The following is a 27,229-nucleotide window of genomic DNA, read 5'->3' as shown; positions in this document are numbered from 1 at the left end:
TAGAGAGATTCAGTAAAATACAAAAATAATTCACATGTACTGTCTGTATTACATTGTTTTTTGAAAACCTTCTCTGAATCAGCTTGTCTTTCAAGTATTTCTTTATTGCCATGTACGTTTTGAAGTTTGCAGTATTGCTTCTATTTTATTATTTTAATTATTTTCCAAAGGTCTCCTAATTACTCAGCCTAATCATGAATATCTAATAATTTATAACTTTAATAAATTATTCATTTTACATGTATAATTTGTAATTATTTTTTGTATTTTATAGAATGTTGTTCCAGCTGAAGTGTCCCTTGTTTGTGTAGTGAAACCAGATGAATTCTGGGATAAGAAAGTAACACATTTTTGTTTTTGGAAAGAAAAGGATAGACTTGGCTTTGAGGTAAATATACTCTATAAAAAAATAGAAGTGTGTTATATCTTTAAAAACAGCATTTTGCTGGTATTATTTTGTTTGTTCAGCATTGGATACTAAGCAGTGCTTATGCAATGCTCAATCAGTACCTAAGTAATGATTAATATTTAGTCAGCATTCACATACTTGTTGAATGAATTATGATTCCTTGTCAAGGCCACAAATGCTTTCTTGTTTTCATTTTCATCACTCTTTGTGAATCTTTGGAATAAGTAGAAGGTTTTTATTAAAAACATTTTTAGGGACTTCCCTAAAAATCCTACATGCTGCGCAGCACGACCAAAAATAAATAAATAAATAAATGAAAATAAAAACATTTTTATTACATTACCAAGAAGACATTTAACTAATACTAGGAAATCCTAGACATTTAGAAGTTGAAGTTAGAGCGTATTTTGTATGATGTCATAATTATTTCTTAGTATCTGGTTTGTTTTTTTTTTTAATTAATTAATTAATTAATTAATTTATGGCTGTGTTGGGTCTTCATTTCTGTGCGAGGGCTTTCTCCAGTTGCGGCAAGCGGGGGCCACTCTTCATCACGGTGCGCGGGCCCCTCACTGTCGCGGCCTCTCTTGTTGCGGAGCACAGGCTCCAGACGCGCAGGCTCAGTAGTTGTGGCTCACGGGCCCAGTTGCTCCGCGGCATGTGGGATCTTCCCAGACCAGGGCTCGAACCCGTATCCCCTGCATTGGCAGGCAGATTCTCAACCACTGCGCCACCAGGGAAGCCCCTCTGGTTTGGTTTTGATACATGAACACAGTTATCCATCCTTTCCTATTGGCATTACTCTCTCCCTCTTACTTTTCTTGTGTGAAAGCTTGGTTGACCCTTGAACAACATGGGTTTGAACTGCACAGGTCCACTTACAAGTGGATTTTTACAGTCAGCCCTCCCTATTTCGGGTTTAACATCCACAGATACAGAGGGCCAACTGTATTCATTGTACTTTGCCATTTTATGTAAGGGAATTGAGCACCTGTGGGTTTTGGTATCCATGGGGTTTCCTAGAACCAATCCCTTGTGGATACTGAGGGAGGGCTGTACATATTACTGTAGATCAGAAAGAAGTCCTAAGATGGAATACAAATTTAAACAACTCAGTCATAATTTTCCTTCCACAGCCTATTAATCCCAGCTTCCTAGTAGGAGAGTTGATAGATACTAAACTTTACATTAGTTAGAGTGTGGAAGCACTGAAGGGTGCAAAACCTAACTCAACCCTGTAGAATCTAGCCTTGGAATGTTTACAGGAGTCAGACAGTAAAGACTCATTGTGGACTTTGCCAGACTACAATAGTCATTTTTATTTTCAGTGAAGTCAATATTTTTTGGTATGGAGGAAAAGTCTCCAAGGTGTCTTAGATAAAGATTTAAGAAAATCTAGTTAAAAGTTTTCAAATGAGGTAGCACAAAATGTCTTTAAAACGTGTGCACTTAAAAAAAAAGTTAACTTAAAAAAAAATTAACTGCAGTTAAAAAAAAGTTAACTGCACTTAAAAAAAAAAGTTAAGTGCAGTAAAATTCATCCATTTTAGTGTACAGTTCTGAGAGTTCTGACAAACACAAACTGGTCTGTAACCATCACCATAATCAAGAAACTAAGGAATATTTCATTACTCCAGAAATTCTCTCATGTTCTTCTGTAGTCAACTCCTTCCATCTTTAGTCCCTGACAACCACTGATCTGTTTTATGTCCCTGTGGTTTTTGCCTTTTCCAGAATGCCATGTAACTGGAATGATAAAGTACGTAGCATTTTTAATCTGCTTCTTTCACATATGCATTTGCATTTGGGATTCATCCATGTTGTTGGATGTACTGGTAGTTCCTTTCTTATTGCTGAGTAGTAATCCACTGTGTAGATGTACCACAGTCTGTTTATCCATTCCCCAGTTGAGGGACATTTGGGGTTGTTTTCAGTTTTTGGTGATTATAGATAAAGTCACTGTAAACATCTGTGTATAGGCTTTTGTGTGAAGTTTTTATTTTAAGAGATAAAATACCTAGGAGTGGGATTCTTGGGTCATATGGTAAGTGTATGTTTAATTTTATAAGAAACTTCCAAATTGACAGTTTCAAGGTGGCTGTATCATTTTGCATTCCCACAGGCATAGTGTGAAAGTTCCAGCTGCATCTTTGTCAGCACTTAGTATTGTCAGGTTTTCTTTGTTTTTAAATTATAGTTACTCTAGTAGGTGTGTAGGGGTATCTCAGTGTGGTTTTAACTTGCATTTCTCTGATGATTAATGATGTGAGTATATTTTCAAGTACTTGTTTGCCATCCATGTACCTTCCTTGGTGGTGTCTGTTCAATTCTACCCAATTTTTAAAAAAGAATTAAGGCTTTTTGTTTTCTTATTATTGAATTTTGAGTTATTTATGTATTTTGGATAGAAATCCTTTATCAGATATGTCATTTTCAAAAATTGCATCTCCATCTGTTGTTCGCTTTTTCATTCTCTTAACAGCATTTTTAAAGAAGTTTTTAACTTTGATGAAGTCTGATTTTTAAATTTTTCTTTTATGAATCAGGCTTTTGGTATCATAGCTGAGAAATCTTTGCCTAATCCAAGGTCGCAAAGATTTTCTCTCATGTTTTGTTTTAGATGTTGTATAATTTTAGGTTTTATATTTAGATGTATCCATTTTGAGTTAATATTTGTATAAATTATAGTCTGACAATATATATTTTATGACTTCGGTTATTTTAAGTTTGTTAAGGTTTGGTTTTTGACCCAGTATATGCTCTATCTTGGTGATTTCCTTATGCACATGTGTTCTCCATGTACTGTGCATGTGTATTCTGCTGTTATGGGTGGAGTGATCCATAACTGTCAAGATTGTTCATAGTACTGTTCAGGTCTTCTTTAGTCTTTGTAATATTCTCTCCACTTATTCTATCAATTACTGAAAGAGGAATATTGCATTCTTCAACTATAATTGTGGATTTATTTCTCATTTCTATCAGTTTTTTCTTCATGTATTTTTAAGTTCTTCTGTTGAGTTCATAGATTTAAAATCATTATGTCTTCTTACTGAGTTGACCAGTTTATCATTTCATTATTAAATGTCCCTTTTTTATCCATGATAATAATCAGGTTCTGAGGTGTACATTGTCTGATACTAATGTAGCTACTCCAGCTCCTTTGACTAGTGTTTGCATATTGTATCTTTTTCCATATTACCTGTTTACATATCATCTATTTACCTATTTCTTTACATTTAAAGTAGATTTTTTATAAATATAGTATAGTTGGGTCTTGTTTTCATATCCAGTCTGACAATCTGTCTTTTCATTGGTTTATAATACCATTTATATTTAATGTAATTATTAATATGGTTGGATTAAAATCTTCCATCTTGCTAGATTTTATGTATTTTTTTCTTTTTCTGCCTTCTTTTGGATTGAGTATTTTTATGATTACATTTTATCTCCATTATTGACTGGTAATTTATATCTTTTAAGTTTTTTTTTCCCGTGGTTGCCCTAGGTTTACAATATACATCTTTAATTAATGGAGTCTTATCTTCAAATAATATACCACTTAACACTGGTAATTCCTTAATACAGTATATCTCTAATACTTTCCTTCCATTGTTTACATATTTTACTTTTACTATAGTGTAAGCACAAAATATATTGCTACTGTTTTTGCTATAGATAGTCTCTTGTCTTTTATAGCAATTAAAATAATAAACAATGAATTTCATATTTACCTTCATTTATGACATTTCCAGTGTTCTTTTTTTTTTTAATTAAACATTTCTTTACTACAAACTTTTACTTTGCTAATATGTGTTGTGAATGATCATAAGATACATTTAACATACAGCGTTTCCCATTCTTAGTTTTCCCCAGGGCTCTTCCTTTGGGAAGCATCTCCTGGAAGTATGGTTGCTCACAACACCTAGTGTTCTTCATTTCTTTTCAGCTTTTTGGTTGGTATATTCCTTCTGCCTAAAGAACTTCCTTTAAAAATATCTTACATTGCAGGTCTGTTTGCATTGAGTTTTCTCAGATTTTGTTTGCCTGAAAAAAGTCTTTATTTCAGTTTTGAAAGTTATTTTCTGTTGGTATAGAATTTTCTTTCATTGTTTGTTTGATTTTTTTTTTTCTTTTAGCACATTAACTATATCACACCATTGCCTTCTCATTTCCTTGGTTTCTGAGGAGAACTCTACTATTATTTGTATCTTTGGTCCCCTATATGTTATATATCTTTTATCTTCCTTGGCCACCTTCAAGATTTTTGCTTTGTTTTTGGTTTTCAGCAAAAACTGAAATTTTTTTTCAAATCTAGACATTTTGTAATGTCTAGACATGTTTTATTTGGTGTTAATTCTATTTGTTGTTTGCTGCACTTCTTGGATCACTGGTTTGACTTCTGCTATCACTTTTGGAAAATTCTTAGACATTTTCATTTCAAATATTTCCTCTGCCCCATTTTGTTTTTCTACTCCTTCTAGCCTCCAATTGCATGTATGTTAGACCATTTGAAAATTTCTCACCATTCTAGGTTGGTGCTCTATTTTTTCTTTTTGTGTTTCAGTTTGGGTATTTTCTCTTGATCCATTTTCAAGTTCACTGTTTGTTTCCTTGGCTGTGTTGAGTTTATTAATGAGCCAGTTGTAAATGCACTTTATCTCTTTTACCATGTTTTTGGTTTGTAGCATTTCTACTAGATTCTTTCTTATGGTTTCTGTCTCTTTGCTGTAATCCCCATCTGTTTTGCATGTTGTCTTGCAGTTCTTCCATGAGAACTGTTAGCATATATCATAGTTATCTTAAATTCCATACCTAATAGTTCCAATATCTGGGTCTGTCTTACTGTAGTTATGTTGTTTGGGTTTTTTTCCTGACAGTGGGTTGTTTTCTTTCTTGCTTTTTGTATGTTGGGTGTTGGACATCTTGTTTAGGACAGTAAAGACTGAGATAAATTGTATTTTTGCCTGCACATGGACCCATCTTGGTTTGTGCTAGGCTTTTAGTGGGGCAGGGGAGGGGTTGATTTAGTCTAGCCAGGAGTTGAATTGGCTTTGGCTTTTGTTGTTGCTCTTCTTTTCCTCAGTGTATCACAGGCTTTAGATTCCTCTAGAGTTAGTGTTTGTCTCACCCTCAGCTGTAGGTCTTTCCTTTGCACCTGTGCCTCAGAAAAGGTCTCTGTTTGCACTGTTGACCCTCCTCAGGAATAGAGTGCTGTTACTTGTTACTCAGTGTTTGTTGGTAGGGCATTTTCTGTTGTTCTGATTCAGCCCCAGTCTTAGGCATGCTCTGTGACCCAGGGTCTAGGGGGTAGGGCCCTCTTCCCCAGCTTTAGGAGGCCTATGGTAGTCTGGGCTCATAATATATTCCTGCCTCCATTGGGATAGAGGGCCTGTCTTTCCCCTTCCTATATCAGCAGTGGGATTTTATTTGTGCTCTAAGGTCATCCAGGCTTGCTGCCTTCCCTCGGGACCTGAAGGTTTTTGTTCTCTAGGGGAGAAAGAGTTGAAGGATCTGGGCTGTGCTTCAGCTTCATGCCTTTACAGTGGTGGTTGCTGTTCCCTTCCCCCAGACCTGTTTTGAAGTTTCTTATCCTCCCTACCCCCATCTTTCTTATGAGTCCCTGGGAGGTCTGTGGAGAAGAGTCTACAAGTGAGTTTGAATTCTTCTTGTATCTTTGCTTCCCACAGGTTCTATGCTTTCATACTAAACCACATGTGGCCTTAAGCAATTCATTAAAAACTTTAGCTGAATTCTTACCTGGCTTGTATCATACCTGGTATTTTCCCCAGGTAAGCAAGTGCTGCAGCTCCATGTGTCCTTGGATTTCATCTTTCCTTAGATTTCAGGTTAATTGGTGTTCCTGTGGACTTACAACTCACTGATGGGTTCAAGAAAAGTTGTCATTTTTCAGATTAATATGCATTATTTTGTTGTTGTTGTAAGGATTGGAACAATGCTCTTTCCATCTTTCTACATATCCTAAGCAGAAGACAGTTGTTTTGTTGTTCAGTTTTATCTTGCAAACTTTTGTCATTGGTTGACTTGACTGTGATGTAGACTTATTAGAAGCTGTGTGCCAGCAGTGTAAGGGAAGGCAGCCCTGGCTGCTGGATTTTGTTAGGAAAGGTGTTACCCTGATTGCTGGATGGGAAGCTGCATACCAAGGAGGAGAATCAAAAGTGTAGTGAGGGAAGAAAGTAAAAGCTGAATGTAGGAGGCCTGGATGTTGCCATGGTGAATGAGTATTTCATACAGGCAGGGAAGTCTACCTTTCATGCCAGGGGCATGCAGGAAATGTTGCTCTGAAAGAATGCAAAGTGGACGGAGGCCAGTGGTTCAGAAACTAACTCTGTGAACTCCAAGTAGAAGCAAAGATCCTTTTTGTGAGGAACCTGTCACATCCTGCTTAGGTGTGCACATCTGATCGGAAATACTATGTATGCCTAGTTGGGTCTCATGCTATATGAATTTGTAGTGGCTAAATACCCTTGCATCTTAGAGGAAAAAATGGAAGACAGAGAATTCCTGTCTGCCTTAAACTGATATCATAGATTGATGTTTTAAGACTCAGGTGTTAAAGCTTCTTCTGTCAATATATTTTCTTTTAGACACTAAAGAGATTCAGTTAGAATATTTTTCCCAAGTAAATAAGCACTAGACACTTATTTAAAAGCCTAATGTCCTAATGAGACGAGAGTAATTTCAAATGCTGGCTAATATACCGCCAAACATAATCAGCTTTAAGGGGCAATTCAACACCAGCCATTAAATGATACTTAGAGCTATATATAATTAAATTCAATATAGATGTTTGTTTGATTAATAATTATTTTCCGTGATGTTATTTTGGATCATTTGGGCTGTTGTAATTAAGCCTATGTTTTTGTATATATTCTAAATATTTTTAAAAGGATAACTTTGTTATGAGTACTGGTGTTCCTGTAAGCAAAAGTTTGTGTTTTACCTTATTGAATTATTCTTAACAAAGACTTATTACTAGCTGTCCACAATATTCATCAAATAAACATCCAGTTGTCATTTTAATGACAACCTGTTCCCATGATTTCACATTTTCTTGCCTATCATCCTCTCTAAATTGTTTCTTCTAGATGGGCTTCCTCTTGTTCACTTCCCTAATGTTTTTCATCAGCAACTGAATATTCCTTACTCATTGGTCACCTAAATGTTTCTTTATATATCCTTCTTGTCTCTGAAATTGATACCTACCTGTTAATTTTCCTTTTTAGCAACTCAGATATTCCAATACTTTCTGACCTTCAGCAACATTATACCTGGTGGCTTTGATACCTTTTACTGGTTAGATAATAGTATCTATAGTCTGTCTAATGACAAGGTAAAATTGAAGTAGTACTGGTGTTAATCTTGTCCTCAAATTGAGAAAGTAATAATCAAAATGATCTCACCTCCTCATTCTTTATTGTCATTCATGAGAGTCAAAGTGGTTTTTTTACTGGTAATGATAACCAGCCACCATTCTAAGTTGTTTTCTTCTCTTACCTCGTCTTATTACTACATCTGATCCTGTTCTCTTTTTGAGGCCATACTAATGTTAGGATCTAGGACCAAAGACTTCCTTCATGTTTCTCTGTCAAGAATACTTCTGGCTCCATCTCTTCTGAATTCTTTGTAGTTTTTGCAGAAAGTTATTTCCTTTAGTGAGAAAAATATCCTTCCACAAACAGATATAAGCAGACATACACTTTGAAATAGTATGTGTATAACACATACACATGAATCTGTACTAAGCACACAAAGATATATACAAAGACACATTTTCATTTTAGATCTTGCACACACATTGTTAGCATAAATAAAATTTAAAAATAAATAAAACATCTGAGTGCCTGCAGAGTGAAAGTTTCAGTGTTAGGTTCTTTGGGAATGTTTTATTAGGAGAGGATAAGTGTTTTAGTTACAGATGGAAGAGTGGGAGTAAAGGAGAAATAAGTTTTAAGTCTTTTTGTAAATTGAATTCCAGAAAACCTTCATAGATGTTTTGATTAAAGACCATATGGTAAATATCTTTCTCCTCAAACTTGCTGAACAACGCTGTGTGCTAGTTAATAAAATACTGTGGCTTAGTTCAATTTGTCTTGTCTTAACCTCTCTAACATATATAAAATAAAGGAAAAAGTAATATTTATGTAGGACTTTACTATTTTAAAAATATTATGTTTTTTAATTTCCTTTGAAAGGACTTGGCAAAAACTCATGTAGGTAGTGGTCTTTTTCCCTCCTTTTTGTAGTTCCTCCATTTTACTCTGATTCCGTTTGTGCTTGTTACTAGGTTTCAGATTTCCCTGGAAATAGCTCTGAAATTTAGATTTCTGTTTCTTAAAATGATAGCTGCTTTGAATATAACCAATAAACCTTTTCTTCAAGAATTTAATTGTATCCATACATATTAGGATATTCATGGAGGTGGATATTTGAAGATAATTATCAATTGCTTACTAGATAAAAATTAGAATATAATCCCCACCACATCCCTGAACAGATAAGATAAAGCATATGTTGAAGTGTGATTTTCATAAGGGTAAAATCATGACTCCCATGTAAATATAAATTAAGTGTAAATTAAACGTATTATGCAACTATGCAACTCATTAACTAATGAAGTTATCAGTAATTTGTGAGGTGTGGTTCAAAGAGCATTTGAAGAATTTAGGATTTTTATAGGCAGATAAGCTTGCCAAATTAGATACAAAACTAGTTAATGTCCTGCAGATCCATAAATTCTAAACTTCGAGGTTCTCTGTTACCCTACTGGACAGAAATTTATCTACTGCACAGATCATAAATTATTTGCATTTCTTCTGGACAAAATCTGAAAGTTAACCCCTGTCCCTACAGATGTTAGTACCTATTGATTAGTCTGTAGAAAGTCAGTCAAAGGCACGAGCTCAGCACTGCATGAACGAACACCCAGTAATATCTTTTGACCATTCCCTAAGATTTAGATAGTTTTTCAGATATGTGAATTATATTTTTTATAGGATTATATTGTAAAATTTGAATTTGGAGATTAGTGACATACTGAACATTCATATCACTGCAGAATAATAGAAACTACTTTCTGAAGTTTGATATTATGATTTTCATATCAGTCTCTCTTTGAGCTTTGTATTCCTAGCCAGGACTAGTGTTTTTTTAGTGTTTTCCCATATTATTTTCCAAATTTTTAAATGCTTAAAGGAAGACTTCATTTTAAAAAATATTCCCCTTTTTAAAACTATAAGCAGTTTTTTTCATTTAAAATACATTATTTTTTTTTCTTTATACCCTTTGACCCCCTTCACCCATTTCTTCCAACCCCCACCCCACCTCTGGCAACCACCAAGCTGTTCTCTGTATTTATGAGCTTGTTTTTGTTTTTGTTTGCTAATTTTTAAGATCCCACATATAAGAGACACTATTTTTCTTTCTCCTCCTGACTTATCCAGAAGGTACAGAGGTTTTGGAGGAACCTCCGCGCTGTTTTCCGTAGTGGCTGCACCAGTTTACATTCCCACCAGCAGTGCACAAGGGTTCTGTTTTCTCCACATTCTTGCCAACACGTGTTATTTCTTGTCTATTTGATAATAGCCATTCTAGCAAGTGTGAGATTATATCTCATTGTAGTTTTGATTTGCGTTTCCCTGATGATTAATGATGTTGAACCTGTTGGCCATCTTTATGTCTTCTTTGGAAAATATCTGTTCAGATTTTCTACCCATTTTTTAATCGGATGTTTGTTATTTTGCTATTAAGTTGTATGAGTTCTTTATACATTTTAGATATTAGTCCCTTATCAGATATATGATTTCTAAATACTGTCTCCCATTCAGTTGGTTGCCTTTTCATTTTGTTGATGGTTCCCTTTGCTATGCAGAAGCTTTTTAGTATGATGTAGTCCCACTTACTTATTTTTGCTTTTGTTGCTTTTGCTTTCGGTGTCAGATTAAAAAAAATCAGTGCCAAGACCTCTGTCAAGGAACTTACAGCATATGTTTGCTTCCAGGAGTTTTAAGGTTTCAGGTCTTAACGTTGAAATCTTTAAACCATTTTGAGTTAATTTAATTGAGTTTAAAATCTTTTATTATTCTTTTATATCTATTTCTATAGAGTTCCCATTTAAAGATATTATTTATTCTTAAATAATATAGTTTCACCTATTTTTGAACTTTATAAATAATATGATTTTAGTCTTCAGTACCTTGCTTTTTCTCACTCATCATTATATGTTTAAGATTTATGCATATTCTTACAGTAGATGTAGTCGATTCATTTTCACTGCTGAATGTTATTCCATTCTGTGAATAAAAACAATTTACTTATTCTCCTATTGATGGACATTTGTGTTGTTTCCATTCTCTTGACATTATGAATGATGTTTATAAATATTCTTACATACGTCTCCTGATAAATATGTATAAGATTTTTCTGCTTGAAGAATAGCCAGGCATAGGTTTTAGAAATGTTCAAATTTTCAAGATAATGCCAAATTGTTTTCCAAAGGTGTTTTAATTTATTTATCCACTTCTGCTGTGTAAGAATTCATGCTGCCCAACAGCTTTGCTGACACTTGATACCGGCTAAACCTGGATATTTGCCATTCATTATGGTTTTTTCTTTTCTCAAATTGTTGTTGGGTTTCAATGTTATCCTAGTCTCATAATATGAGTTGGAGTATTCGCTGAATTTCTATTCTTTGGAAGCATTTGTTTAAGATAGAAATGATCTGGGAGACTTCCCTCGTGGTCCAGTGGCTAAGAGTCCGCCTTCCAATGCAGGGGACGTGGGTTCAATCCCTGGTCGGGGAACTAAGATCCCACATGCTGTGGGGCAACTAAGCCCATGTGCCACAACTAGAGAGCCTGTGTGCTGCAATGAAAGCTCCTGCATGCCGCAGCTAAGACCTGATGCAGCCATAAATAAATAAATGAATAAATAAATACTTTTTAAACATTTTTAAAAAAAGATTGAAATGATCTGTTCTTTGATGTCAATTAGTTGAAGTATAGTTAATTTACACTATTACATTAGTTTTGGGTGTACAGCATAATGATTTAGTATTTTTAGAGATTATACACCATTAAAAGTTATTACAAAACAATGGCTATAATTCCCTGGGCAGTATAATATATTCTTGTTGCTTATCTATTTTATACATAGTAATTTGTATCTCTTAATTCCATACCCCCATCTTGCCCCTCCCCCCTCCCCTCTCCCCACTGGTAACCACTAGTTTGTTCTCTGTATCTATGAGTTTGTTTCTGTTTTGCTACATATAATCGTTCATTTTATATTTTAACTTCCACAAATAATTGATAACATATAGTATTTATCTTTTTTTGTCTGACTTATTTCACTAAGCATAATAATCTCTAGGTGCATCCATGTTGCTGCAAATGGCTGAATTTGTTTTTTTTTATGGCTGAGTAATATGCCATTTTATATATATATGTGTGTGTGTGTGTGTGTGCCTGTGTGTATTTACACACAGGCACACATATATATATATATACACACATATACCCACACACACACACACCACATCTTTATCCATTCATCTGTTAGTGGACACTTGGGTTGCTTCTGTATCTTGGCTGTTGTAAATAGTGCTACTATGAACATTGGGGTGCATGTATCTATGAATTAGTGTTTTTGTTTTTTCTGGATATATACCCAGGAGTGGAATTTCTAGATCATATGGTAGTTCTATTTTTAGTTTTTTTGAGGAAACTCCATACTGTTTTCCACAGTGGCTGCACCAATTTACATTCTCACCAACAATGTAGTGTGGTCCCTTTTCTCCACATTCTCGCCAACATTTGTTATTTGTGGTCTTTTTGGTGATAGCCATTCTGACAGATATGAGGTGATATCTCATTGTAGTTTTGATTTGCATTTCTCTGACGATTAGCAAGATTGAGCATCTTTTCATGTGCCTGTTGGCCGTCTGTATGACTTCTTTGGAAAAATGTCTATTCAAGTCTTCTGCCCATTTCTTTATCAGGTTGTTTGGGTTTTTTGATATTGAGTTGTATCAGCTGTTTATTAACCCTTATTGGTCATATTATTTGGATATTAACTCCTTATTGGTCATATCATTTCCAAATACTTTCTACCATTCAGTAGGTTGTCTTTTTGTTTTGTTGATGGTTTCCTTTTCTGTGAAAAAGCTTTTAAGTTTGATTAGGTCCCATCTGTTTATTTTTGCTTTTATTTACTAATTCTTTTTTTTCCCTTAGGAGACAGATCCAAAAAAATACTGCTACAATCTGTGTCAAAGAATGTTCTATGTTCACCTCTAAGGATTTTATGGTTTCAGGTTTTACATTCAGGTCTTTAATCCATTTTGAGTTCATTTTTGTATATGGTGTGAGGAAATGATCTAATCTCATTCTTTTAGATGTAGCTGTTTAGTTTTCCCGGCACCACTTATTGCTAGGACTTCCAAAATTGTGTTGAATAAAAGTGGTGAGAGTGGGCATCCTTGTCTTGTTCCTGAATTTAGAGGAAAGGCTTTCAGCTTTTTACCATTGTGTATGATGTTAGCTGTGGGTTTGTCATAACTGACTTTTATTATGTTGAGATATGTTCCCTCTAGATCCACTTTGATCAGAGTTTTAATCATGAATGCATGTTGAATTTTGTCAAATGCTTTTTCTGTGTCTACTGAGATGATCCTGTGATTTTTATCCTTTTGTTAATGAGGTGTATGACATTGATTTCTGAATATTGAACCATTCTTGCATCCCTGGAATAAATCCCTCTTGATCATGGTATATGACCCTTTTTATATATTGTTGGGTTCAGTTAGCTAATATTTTGTTGAGGATTTTTGCATCTATATTTATCAAAGATATTGGCCTGTAATTTTCTTTTTTTTTTGCAGTGTCTTTGTCTGGTTTTGGTATCAGAGTAATGCTGGCCTCGTAGAATCCATTTAGGATTGTTCCTTCATCTTCGGTTTTTTGGAATAGTTTGTGAAGAATTGGTATTAGTTCTTCTTTGTATGTTTTGTAGAATTTCCCTGTGAAGCCATCCAGTCAGTCCGGGGCTTTTGTTTGCTAGGAGTTTTTTAAATTACAAATTCTGGTTTGCCACTAGTGATGAGTCTGTTCAGATTGTGTGTTTCTTCTTGATTCAGTCTTGGCAGGTTGTACATATCTAGAAATTTGTCTATTTCTTCTAGGTTGTCCATTTGGTTGGCATATAACTGTTGGTAGTATTCTCTTGCGATTTTTTTTTTTATATCTGGTATCAATTGTTATTCCTCCTTTTTTTCTTTTTTCTTTGGTTTATTTGGTTTCTCTCTTTTCTTCTTGGTGAGCCTGTCTAAAGGTTGATCAATTCTGTTTATTTTTTTAGAGAACCAGCTCTTGGTGTCATTGATCTCTTCTCTCTTTTGGTATCTATTTCATTTATTTCTTCTCTGATCTTTATTATTTCCTTTCTTTTGCTGACTTCAGGCTTTGTTTGTATTTCTTTTTCTAATTCCTTCAGATGGTAGGTTAGGTTGTTTATCTGAAATTTTTCTTGTTTCTTGAGGAAGGCCTGTATCGCTGCAAACTTCCCACTTAGAACTGTTTTTGGTGCACCCCATAGATTTTGGAAAGTTGTATTTCCATTTTCATTTGTCTTCAGGTATTTTCTGATTTCCTCTCTGATTTCTTCCCCATTGGTGTTTTTTGTAGCATGTTGTTTAGTCTCCACATATTTGTGGTTTTCCCATTTTTCTTTCTGTAATTGATGTCTAGTTTCATTCTGTTGTGGTTGGAAAAAATACTTGATATAATCTCTGTTCTCTTAAATTTGTTGAGACTTGTTTTGTGGACTAGCTTGTGATCATTCCTGGAGAACATTCCACGTGCACTTGAAAAGAATGTGTATTCTGCTATTTTTGGATGAAATGTTTTGTAGACATCTGTTAAGTTCAGCTGGTATATTGTTTCATTTAAGACCGCTGTTGCCTTACTGATTTTCTGTCTGGAAGATGTCTATTGATGTAAGTGGGATGCTCAAGTCCCCTACTACTATTTTATTGGGTTGGCCAAAAAGTTCATTTGGGTTTTTCCGTAACATCTTATGGAAAAACCCAAATGAACTTTTTGGCCAACCCAATATTATTGTCAGTTTCTCCCTTTATATCTGTACTATTTGCTTTATATATTTAAGTGCTCCTGTTTTGGGTTTATATATGTTAACCAGTGTAAAATCCTCTTCTTGTATTGATACCTTTATCATTATATAATGTCCTTCTTTATCTTTTGTTATAGCCTTTTTTAAAAAAAAGTCTGTTTTGTCCCTGCTTTCTCATCATTTCCATTTGCATGAAATATCTTTTTCCATCTCTCACTTTCAGTCTATGTATGCCTTTAGCACTGAAGTGAGTCTCTTATGGGCAGAATGTAGATGACTCTTGTTTTTTATCCAGTCAGCCACAGTGTGTCTTTTGATTGGAGCATTTAGTCCATTGACATTTAAAGTAATTATTGATAGGCATGTAATTATTGCCATTTTATTACTTGTTTTCTGGTTGTTTTTGTAGTTTCTTCTCTGTTGATTTCTTCTTTTTGTTTCTTCCCTTGTGGTTTGATGATTTTCTTTAATATTATGCTTCTGTTTCTTTCTTCTCAGTTTTTGTGTATTTATTGAAGTTTTTTGATTTGTGGTTACCATGGGCTTCATATATGTTGACTTATAACTATACCTACTTGTTTTAAACTGGTAGTCGTTTAAATTCAAACACATTCTAAAATATCTACATATTTTACTCCTTCCACTTTGTGTTTTTGATGTCACATTTTATATCTTCATTTTATGCCTTCACTGTTTATATAAAGTTATAGTTGCTTTTATAATTTTTTGTGTTTTAATCTTTGTACTAGCTTATTTAAGTGGTTGTTACTCAGCCCTTACTGTATATTTGCTTGTCCTAGTGAGATTTTCCCTTTTCCATGGATTCTTAACTTCCTTTCCACTTGGAGAAGACCCTTTAACACTTCTTTTAGAATTGATTTAGTACTGATGAACACTTCTAGTTTTTGCTTGTCTGAGAAGTATTTTTTTTTAATCTCTTCTTCGTTCCTAAGTGATAATCTTGCTGGGTAGAGTATCCTAGGTTGCAGTTTTTTCCCTTTTAGCACTTTAGGTATATCATGCCACTGTCCTCTGACCTGCAAAGTTTCTGCAGAAAAATCAGCTGATAGCCTTATGGGGATTCCCTTGTGTATGAATCTTTGTTTTTCTCTTGCTGCCTTTAGAATTCTGTCTTTAACTTTTGCCATTTTAATTATGGCATGTTTTGGTATGGATCTGTTTGGTTTCATCTTATTTGGGACCCTCTGTGCCTCTTGTACATAGATATCTGCTTCTTTCTTCAGGATTGGGAAGTTTTCAGCCATAATCTCATCAAATACATTTTTGATCCTCTTCTTTCTCTTTTCTCCTTCTGGGACCCCTATAATGCGAAAGTTGATATGTTTAATGTTATCCCAAAGATCTCTTAAATTACTCTCATTTTTAAAAATTTGTTTTTCTTTTTGCTGTTCTGACTGGATGATTGCCATTATTCTGTGCAGAAGACTGCACCACTTAGTCTGCTATTCATTCCTTCTAGTGTGTTTTTTATTTCAGTTATTGAATCCTTCATTTCTGATTGGGTTTTTCTTGCTTTTTTCTAGTTCCTTGTTAAAATTCTCACTGTGTTAATCTATTCTTTTCCCTAATTCAGTTAACATTCTTATTACTAATGCTTTGATTTCTTTTTCTGTAAATTGTTCATTTCTGTTTCATTATTTTTTTTCTGGTTATTCTCTTGCTATTTCATTTGAGACCAGTTCCTCTGCCTTTTCATTTTACTTAACTTTCTCTGTCTCTCTGAATTTCGGTGAAATAATTACCTATTGGGTCTTAAAGGGCTGTCCTTATGTGGGATCGTTCCTGTACAGACTGCATATGCCCAGTGCCCAGTGGTTGGAGAGCTGCATTTGACGTGGATGCCAGTCATGTCTTTCCTCAGGGTATGCTGGCCACTATCACCTTGGTAAGAGGTGGCACTGGAGATGGAGGGGCCAGAGCTGTAGACAGGTATGAGACGAGGCTTCTCCTCTGCTCAGTGGCCATCACTGCCCTTTCAGGTGTGGGGTCTGATCCCAAGTTGGTGGAGCAGAAGCCCTGAAGGTCAGGCCTGCGCTGACTTTGTTCCCTTTAAGTGTGTGCTTTCCCCTTTCCCAGTACCATGACCCTTGACCCAGAGTGAGGGAGTGCTGAAGCAAGTGGGGCCTGTGTGCACTCTTGGCTTATTTTGCCTGCAGACAGATTCTAAGCTGCACTGCCTTGCAGTTGCCAGCAATTATTTCTCCCCCTTCACTCAGACACAGCCTTGGGGTCCAAGTCCCCTTTGTCAGCCCCAGCCAATCACACCCCCAGCCTCTGCCACCATTGCCCTGTCGTGAAGCCACACCACAGGGCAGGTGGGGCCTCGTGGTCTCAGTGTGTATTGGGAGGTGAGCTGTAGTGGAGTGGCTGCTGTCAGAGTTCTGGGCTGCTTCTGATGCACTGCCTGAGTATGCGCAACAGTGGCTGTCGCTGCTCTGCAACCGAGTTGCCTCTGAATCCACAGCTGAGCTTTCTCCTGGTCATGTGACCCCCTAGATCCAGTACCACTTGCAACATGGAGTAAGCAGGCCTGGAGCCTTTGCTTGGCTTCGGCTGGGATATGCACTGAGGCAGTCACAGGAAACCCTGCAGCCACTGGATGGTCCTCAGTCTGTTCTCTCCTCATTGCCTCATGGGCAAACCAGCATGCACTCTTCTCACAAATGGAGTCCAGGCTTCCCATACCCCTCCAGTTAGTCCCAGCAGTCCTCCAGCCAGCCACGGGCCTGTCTCCCCTGTGTTGGACCCCAAGAGTGAGATGCCCAGTCTGTGGCTTGAACTGCTCACTCCCCAGGGCGGGTCTCCACCTATGTAATCTCTCTTTTCCTCTGTGTCCCCTTTCAGGGGCACAGGTCCCGACCTTATCATGTCTTTTCCCTTCCTACCTGATTCCATGTGGATCTTATAGTCTTTCTTGTATGGGAGTCTTTCTGCCAGTTTCCAGTTCATCTTCAGTGAGAATTGTTCCACACGTAGATGTACTTTTGATGTGTTCATGAGGGGGAGGCGAGTTCCACATACTCCTCCTTGGCCATCTTGATTGATCCTTTGTTCTTTAATTTTTAAAACTCACTTGTAAATTGGCTGGGCCTGGTATTTTCTTTCTGGGAAGATTTTTTTAAAAGAGAGATTTATATGTGTTTTAGTTTTTTAGTATTTTTATTATAAGGAGTTATGAACACATCAAAAAGTAAACAGAATATTATAGTTAACTCCATGTATCCCTATACCCAGTTCTAACAACTGTCAACCCATGGTCCACCTGCCCCATCCTTACCCCTATCCACTTTGCCCAAGGAAGGCTGGGGATGTTATAGTGAAGGAAATTTAAGACATTTGAATGTCTGCAGACCTATTTTTTTAAAAATACAGCCCAAGACCATTATCATGCCTTAAAATAAATAGTTCCTTAATATCAAAGAACCAGTTGGTTTCAAATTTGATGAATGTTATAAAAGGATTTAGTAATATATAAAAATATTTTGTATAAATAATATATTTTAAAATTTATTCATAAATTTATACATAAATTGTGAATGCACACAGATTGATTTATTTCTTTGAATTAGGATCCAGATACTGTCCAGATATTGTGATTGGTTTGAGATGCCTTTCCAAATGGATAGGTTTTAAAATCTTGTTAATGATTTCTGATTTGATTGGTTATTGATTTCTAACTTAATTTCATTGTGGTGATAGAACGTTATGAGTTATTTCCTTTGAAATGTACCAAGGTTTTCTTTATGACCTGATATACACTCAAATTTTTAAATATTTCTTGTTTGCTTAAAAAGAATATGTAATTCTCTTATTATTGGTTGTGGAATTTTGTGTTAGTCCATTAAATTAAGCTTTTTAATCTTAATTTCTCTTTCTCTTTTCTTACACAATTTTTTTTTTCCTTGGGGAGACCAGGATATGTGTTTTACAGGATTTTTTGTTTCAGTGAGCATCCACGTGGTGTAGTTTAACATATTATTCTCCTCTTTTGCATCTCTGTATTTCCATGAATTCATAGTTAGATTCAAACAGTTGATTAGAATAAGACCTGAATTTCTTTTTCCAAGGCTGTTCACTGGTGATGATGTTTCCTTGATCATGAAGCTCATAATAGTTGTCTTCTTTTTTTGTGATATTAGCAGCCATTGATGTTCAATGCCTAGATCCTTTAGTTTATTAAAGGATTTGAATTGATATGCAAATTGTTACTTATTTGGCCAGTGGATGCCTTTTCCGGACCTTTTGGCACAACCCTAAAAGTCTTGGATGACTTTCTTGATATTTGAATGGGAAGATGTTACAAGCTCACCATGTGTATTTCCAGCCCCAGACCTAGAATTGGCCATTTCTCCAAGGAACCTTGATTCCATTTAGGGGGAAACAGTATTTGAAGACAACAATCTGGGATGCTAGGAGTGTGCATTTCTACAGAATGCCTTCGTCATTATTTCTAAACGTTTCAGTGGACAGAACTAGAAAATTTATATTATGTGAGTGTGCATGTTTTTATTTAAAATGAAATACATCATGAGTTTAATCTGATACTTCCAATTCAAATTGAAGACCATAAGGGTAACCTTTTCCCTTTCACGTCTTCCTTCTCAAGAATTCTGTTTTCTCAAGGACATGAGGGATAGGAGGATAAGAATAACCCATATTAATCATTTGCTTTCTTTTTCATCAAGTGATCTCTGAATAGCAATGCTAAAACTACCACTAACAGTATGATCACTGAAAATGAAAAGAATATAGTGATTCACTTCACCTCATTGATTATAGGTGTTCTGGGGTTTTTTAATGTCAGTTTTGATAAATTACTTTTTTTATAGGAATTTTTCCATTTCTTCTAAATTTGCATAGTTATTGACAAAAGCATGTCCTGTGTCCATCTGTATCTTTTAAATCGCTGCTGTCTATGTAGCCATGTTCTTTTTATTCTTAGTGTTATTTATGTGTACCTTCCTTTTCTTCTTGCTTTACCTTATCAGAACTTTGTTGATTTCATTTTAGTCTTTTCAAGGAACAACTTTTGGCTTTATTTCTTGATTTCTCCCCTTCCTTCTCTTTTCTTTGGATGTATTCTGTTGTTCTCCTCCCACTCCCTGCCCCCCAACTTCTTAGGTAGGTCACTTAGCTCATTATTCATTAGCCTTTCTTTTCTAACATAAGCATCTAAGACATTTAATGTGTTGTTACCAATAGCAGTTTATTATAAACTATAATTATGACAGGATTTATTTTTCTCTGATAGTTTTATGAACTTTAAAAAATTTTTTTATTTTATTTTTTATTTTTATTGATTTATTTTTGGTTGCGTTGGGTCTTTGTTGCTGCGTGTGGGCTTTCTCTAGTTGCATTGAGTGGGGGCTACTCTTCATTGCAGGGCGTGGGCTTCTCATTGCAGTGGCTTCTCTTGTTGCAGAGCACGGGCTCTAGTTGCACTGGCTCAGTAGTTGTGGCACACGGGCTCTAGAGCGCAGGCTCAGTAGTTGTGGTGCATGGGCTTAGTTACTCCGCGGCATGTGGGATCTTCCTGGACCAGGGGTTGAACCCATGTCCTCTGCGTTGGCAGTGGATTCTTAACCACTGTGCCACCAGGGAAGTCCCCTTTTATGAACTTTAGATACCATGTTTTTGTTATCTTCCTAAGGTGACTCCCCTTCCCCCCTTTTAGCAAAGCATTTTGTAGTCTTGGTTATTTCCCCTAATTTACTGTTTACATTACAACTTCATATATAGTATGGATATACCTAGTTTTGCATATTGGGTATGTTTCTGAATTTTTCTTTTCCTTCTTTCTTTCCCTAGTAGTTCTTTCACAAGTCCTCCTTATGTTGTTGAGTTTATTCCCCCCCTTTTTTTTAAAGTTAAGTTTATCAAGGTATAATTTACATACAGTAAAATTCCTTTTTTAGCCTACAATTTTGAGATATGACAAACAGATATAGTCATAAATCCTTCATCACAGTTAAGATACAGAATAATTCCATCGTCCCCAAAGATTTGATCCTCACATTTGATAGTCACCCCTTCTACCGCTTTCTCTATGGTGCCTGTCTTCTCTGCGTATTCAGACTAGTTGGTTTTTCTGTGACCTCAGCTCTCTGAGGAGTTTCAGAAAAGTTTCAATTTTGCATATTATCTGGGCTTTGTTGTTGTTTAGGGTGGGGATGGACACGTTGGACACGTTATTTTTCTTATCAAGTCTTCTGCACTAACACTACCATTTGAATATCTTTCTCCCACATGTGTATTTTTTTAATACTCATGTGTATCTTTATTGAAGTTTTATTTAGTGCTAAAATGGTATCTTTCTTCATTTTGTAATTTGTGTTTGAAATCTTTTAAAGTTTAAAGAGTATCATTTTAATGGGTAAGTTTCAAGTTTATGAATTCTCTGGGCTTCTCCCTACTTTCTAGTTCTGTTTTTCAAATTAAATATTAGTATGTGCTATCCTGAGTTTTACTCTACTATTAGAGGATATGTTTTGTTAATATATAATCAAAGGAATGATAGAGAAATTTCATATTAGAAAAGTATATAAGTTTTTGATTTCCAGATTTATTATTCATTTGTACTTATTATTGTAGTGTACCTAGCTAATTTTAAGACCACGTGAAAATTCCTTGACGAATACATCCTTGTACTAAAGGAATTGATTTTTACTACCAAGAAATTATTCATATTGATAAGATCTTGAAAATATTTCATCTGAGCTACTAACATCTCTTGTTTTTTAAAATGTGTTATTATAAATGGTTTATGATAGCTTATTTTTTAACAGATAGCCACAATTTATTGAATTGATTTTAAATGCTGTTGTATTATTTAAATAAATATCTATGTAATATTTCATCATGTTGGAAATAGTATTGCATATGCTAATCAATTTTACCTTCTCGTCACTTTTCATGGACATTAATAGTGGCTTACTAAGTTTTTTTTTTTCTTTTCTTTTTACCTTTCTAGGTTATTTTAGTGTCTGCCAATAAATTGACTCGTTATATAGAACCATGCCAGTTAACAGAAGATTTTGGTGGGAGTCTCACCTATGATCATATGGACTGGTTAAATAAGAGGCTGGTTGGTATATTACAATGAGATAACATGTTATTATATATAAATAAGACATTTTGATGGCTTTTTAATTTTAATCAACTGAAAAGTAGATTGTTTACTTTTTACAAAACTAAAGAAATATAATGCATACCACATGATAGCATAATGCTGGAAGGCATATACTCTGGAGTCAGACTCACAAATATTAGCTATTACTGTTGTCATTAGTAGTAGTATTATAGTCAAAGTTGTAAATGTTTTGAGTTGAATAACAGCAGCATAATTTCCTGAGAGGTAATCTAGTTGATACACCATTTTTTTTATACAGCAGGTTCTTATTAGTTATCTATTTTATACATATCAGTGTATATATGTCAATCCCAATCTTCCAATTCATCCCACCACAACCCCTGCCCACTGCTTTCCCCCCTTGGCATCCATACGTTTGTTCTCTACATCTGTGTCTCTATTTCTGCCTTGCAAACCAGTTCATCTGTACCATTTTTCTAGATTCCACATATATGCGTTAATATATAATATTTGTTTTTCTCTTTCTGACTTATTTCACTCTGTATGACAGTCTCCAGGTCCATCCACGTCTCTACAAATGACCCAGTTTCGTTCCTTATCATGGCTGAGTAATACTCTGTTGTATATATGTGCCACATCTTGTTTATCCATTCGTCTGTTAATGAGCATTTAGGTTGCTTCCATGTCCTGGCTATTGTAAATAGTGCTGCAGTGAACATTGTGGTACATGACTCTTTTTGAATTATGGTTTCCTTTGGGTATATGCCCAGTAGTGGGATTGCTGGGTCATATGGTAATTCTGTTTTTAGTTTTTTAAGGAACCTCCATACTGTTCTCCATAGTGGCTGTATCAATTTACATTCCCACCAACAGTGCCAGAGAGTTCCCTTTTCTCCACACCCTCTCCAGCATTTGTTATTTGTAGATTCTCTGATGATGCCCATTCTAACAGGTGTGAGGTGACACCTCATTGTAGTTTTGATTTGCATTTCTCTGATAATTAATGATGCTGAGCAGCTTTTCATGTGCCTCTTGGCCATCTGTATATCTTCTTTGGAGAAATGTCTATTTAGGTCTTCTGCCCATTTTTTGATTGGGTTGTTTTTTTTTTTAATATTGAGCTGTATGAGCTGTTTCTATATTCTGGAGATTAATCCTTTGTCCGTTGATTCGTTTGCAAATATTTTCTCCCATTCTGAGGGTTGTCTTTTCATCTTCTTATGGTTTCCTTTGCTGTGCAAAAGCTTTGAAGTTTCATTAGGTCCCATTTGTTTATTTTTGTTTTTATTTCCATTACTCTAGGAGGTGGATCAAAAAAGATCTTGCTGTGATTGATGTCAAATAGTGTTCTTCCTATGTTTTCCTCTAAGAGTTTTATAGTGCCCGGTCTTCCATTTAGGTCTTTGATCCATTTTGACTTTATTTTTGTGTATGGTGTTAGGGAGTGTTCTAATTGCATTCTTTGACATATAGCTGTCCAGTTTTCCCAGCACCACTTGTTGAAGAGACTGTCTTTTCTCCATTGTATATCTTTGCCTCCTTTGTCATAGATTAGTTGACTATAGGTGCGTGGGTTTATCTCTGGGCTTTCTATCCTGTTCCATTGATCTATATTTCTGTTTTTGTGCCAGTACCATATTGTCTTGATTACTGTAGCTTTGTAGTATAGTCTGAAGTCAGGGAGTCTGATTCCTCCAGCTCTGTTTTTTTCCCTCAAGATTGCTTTGGCTATTCAGGGTCTTTTGTGTCTCCTTACAGATTTTAAGATTTTTTTGTTCTAGTTCTGTAAAAAATGCCATTGGTAATTTGATAGGGATTGCATTGAATCTGTAGATTGCTTTAGGTAGTATAGTCATTTTCACAGTATTCATTCTTCCAATCCAAGAACATGGTATAACTTGCCAACTATCTGTGTCATCTTTGATTGCTTTCATCAGTGTCTTATAGTTTTCTGAGTACAGGTCTTTTACCTCCTTGGTTTTTCCCTAGGCATCTTATTCTTTTTGTTGCAGTGGTGAATGGGATTGTTTCCATAATTTCTCTTGCAGAGTTTTCATCATTAGTGTATAGGAATGCAGGAAATTTCTGTGCATTAATTTTGTATCCTGCAACTTTACCAAATTCATTGATTAGCTCTAGAAGTTTTCTGGTGGCATCTTTCGGATTCTCTATGTGTAGTATCATGTCATCTGCAAACAGTGACAGTTTTACTTCTTCTTTTCCAATTTGTATTCCTTTTATTTCTTTTTCTTCTCTGATTGCTGTGGCTAGGACTTCCAAAACTATGTTGAATAATAGTGGCGAGAGTGGACACCCTTGTCTTGTTCCTGATCTTAGAGGAAATGCTTTCATTTTTTCACCATTGAGAATGCTGTTTGCTGTGGGTTTGTCATATGTGGCCTTTATTATGTTAAGGTAGGTTCCTTCTCTGCCCACTTTCTGGAGAGTTTTTATCATAAATCGCTGTTGAATTTTGTCAGAAGCTTTTTCTGCATCTATTGAGATGATCATATGGTTTTTATTCTTCAGTTTGTTAATATGGTATATCACATTGATTGATTTGTGTATATTGAAGAATCCTTGCATCCCTGAGATAAATCCCACTTGATCATGGTGTTTGATCCTTTTAATGTGTTGTTGGATTCTGTTTGCTAGTATTTTGTTGAGGATTTTTGCATCTATATTCATCAGTGATATTGGTCTGTAATTTTCTTTTTTTGTAGTATCTTTGTCTGATTTTGGTATCAGGGTGATGGTGGCCTCGTAGAATGAGTTTGGGAGTGTTCCTTCCTCTGCAATGTTTTGGAAGAGTTTGAGAAGGATGGGTGTTAGCTCTTCTCTAAACGTTTGATAGAATTCACCTGTGAAGTCATCGGGTCCTGGACTTTTGTTGGAAGATTTTTCATCACAGTTTCAATTTCATTACTTGTGATTGGTCTGTTCATATTTTCTATTTCTTCCTGGTTCAGTCTTGGAAGGTTATACCTTTGTAAGAATTTGTCCATTTCTTCCAGGTTGTCCATTTTATTGGCATAGAGTTGCTTGTAGTAGTCCCTTATGATGCTTTGCATTTCTGAGGTGTCTGTAACTTCTCCTTTTTCATTTCTGATTTTGATTTGAGTCCTCTCCCTCTTTTTCTTGATGAGTCTGGCTAAAGGTTTATCAGTTTTATCTATCTTCTCAAAGAACCAGCTTTTAGTTTCATTGATCTTTGCTATTGTTTCCTTCATTTCTTTTTCATTTATTTCTGATCTGATCTTTATGATTTCTTTCCTTCTACTAACTTTGGGTTTTGTTTCTTCTTCTTTCTCTAGTTCCTTTAGGTGTAAGGTTAGATTGTTTATTTGAGATTTTTCTTTTTTCTTGAGGTAAGATTGTATTGCTATGAACTTCTCTCTTAGAACTGCTTTTGCTGCATCCCATAGGCTTTGGATCGTCGTGTTTTCGTTGTCATTTGTCTCTAGGTTTTTAAAATTTCTTCTTTGATTTTTTTCAGTGATCTCTTGGTTATTTAATAAGGTATTGTTTAGCCTCCATGTGTTCGTGTTTTTTACTTTGTTTCCCCTGTAATTTATTTCTAATCTCATAGCATTGTGGTTGGAAAAGATGCTTAGTATGATTTCAATTTTCTTAAATTTACCGAGGCTTGATTTGTGATCCAAGGTGTGATCTATCGTTGAGAATGTTCCGTGTGCACTTGAGGAAAAAGTGTAATCTGCTGTTTTCAGATGGAATGTCCTGTAAATATCAATTAAATCTGCCTGGTCTATTGTGTCATTTAAAGCTTGTGTTTCCTTATTAATTTTCTGTCTGGATGATATCTCCACTGGTGTAAGTGAGGTGTTAAAGTCCCCCACTATTACTGTGTTACTGTCGATTTCCTCTTTTATAGCTGTTAGCATTTGCCTTATGTATTGAGATGCTCCTGTGTTGGGTGCATATATATTTAGAATTGTTATAACTTCTTGGATTGATCCCTTGGTCATTTTGTAGTGTCCTTCCTTGTCTCTTGTAACATTCTTCATTTTGAAGTCTATCTTATCTGATATGAGTATTGCTACTCCAGCTTTCTTTTGATTTCCATTTGCATGGAATATCTTTTTCCATCCCCTCACTTTCTGTCTGTATGCGTCCCTAGATCTAAAGTGGGTCTCTTGTAGACAGCATATATACGGGTCTTATTTTTGTATCCATTCAGTGAGCCTGTGTCTTTTGGTTGGAGCTTTTAATCCATTCGCATTTAAGGTGAGTATTGATATGTATGTTCCTATTACCATTTTCTTAATTGTTTTGGGTTTGTAGGTCCTTTTCTTCTCTTATGTTTCCCACTTAGAGAAGTTCCTTTAGCATTTGTTGTAGAGCTGGTTTGGTGGTGCTGAATTGTCTTAGTTTTTGCTTGTCTATAAAGCTTTTGATTTCTCTGTCGAATCTGAATGAGATCCTTGTTGGGTAGAGTAATCTTGGTTGTAGGTTCTTCCCTTTCATCACTTTAAATATATCGTGCCACTCCCTTCTGGCTTGTAGAGTTTCTGCTGAGAAATCAGCTGTTAACCTTATGGGAGTTCCCTTGTATGTTACTTGTTGTTTTTCCCTTGTTGCTTTTAATAATTTTTCTTTGTCTTTAATTTTTGTCAATTTGATTATTATGTGTCTTGGTGTGTTTCTCCTTGGATTTATCCTGCCTGGGACTCTATGCACTTCCTGGACTTTGGTGGCTATTTCCTTTCCCATATTAGGGAAGTTTTTGACTGTAATCTCTTTAAATATTTTCTCGGGTCCTTTCTCTCTCTTCTCCTTCTGGGACCCCTATAATGCATTTGAATGAATGTTGGTGCATTTAATGTTGTCCCAGAGGTCTCTTAGGCCTCTTCATTTGTTTTAATTCTTTTTTCTTTATTCTGTTCTGTGGCAATGAATTCCACTTTTCTGTCTTCCAGGTCGCTTATTCATTCTTCTTCCTCAGTTATTCTGCTATTGATTCCTTCTAGTGTATTTTTCATTTCAGTTATTGTATTGTGCATCTCTGTTTGTTCTTTCATTCTTCTAGGTCTTTGTTAAACATTTCTTGCATCGTCTCGATCTTTTCCTCTGTTCTTTTTCTGAGGTCCTAGATCATCTTCACTGTTATTATTCTGAATTTTTTTTCTGGAAGGTTACCTATCTCCACTTCATTTAGTTGTTTTTCTGGGGTTTTATCTTTTTCCTTCATCTGGTACATAGTCCTCTGCATATTCATTTTGTCTGTCTTTCTGTGAATGTGGTTTTCGTTCCACAGGCGTCAGGATTGACAAGTTCTTCTTGTTTTTTCTGTCTTCCCTTGATACACCATTTTCAGAGAGGATATTTAGACATTAATTTGAGTTGAAAAGCAGTTTGACAGGTTAAGGTTTTCATTTCTGAAAATATATCTTCTTTTTCAGGGCAGATTTTGGAAATTTGCCACTCTGTATAATATAGTATTGTTTAATCGAACTGCCTGGGACTAAAAGAAAAACCTTAGAATTTACTCACATTAGATTATATGCTAATTTTTTTGAAGAATAATGAACTTTTGGATATTT

At 35.3% G+C, this 27,229-nt stretch overlaps 1 protein-coding gene across 6 annotated transcripts in view; it reads left to right on the top strand.

The window, feature by feature from the left end:
• SESTD1 (SEC14 and spectrin domain containing 1) overlaps positions 1-27,229 on the top strand; it is a 216,507-nt gene that overhangs the window by 147,679 nt on the left and 41,599 nt on the right. For all 6 annotated transcript variants that reach the window (XM_057551166.1, XM_057551169.1, XM_057551167.1 and 3 more), the window contains 2 exons: positions 275-388; positions 21,549-21,662. In XM_057551166.1, the coding sequence (XP_057407149.1) occupies positions 275-388; positions 21,549-21,662 (228 nt within the window). The remainder of the gene's footprint in view (positions 1-274; positions 389-21,548; positions 21,663-27,229) is intronic.

The sequence above is a fragment of the Balaenoptera acutorostrata genome, chromosome 8 (genome assembly GCF_949987535.1).
Source record: "Balaenoptera acutorostrata chromosome 8, mBalAcu1.1, whole genome shotgun sequence".
NCBI lineage: Eukaryota > Metazoa > Chordata > Mammalia > Artiodactyla > Balaenopteridae > Balaenoptera > Balaenoptera acutorostrata.
The sequence above is the reverse complement of the archived record's forward strand: the minus strand, read 5'-3'. Positions and strand labels throughout refer to the sequence as shown.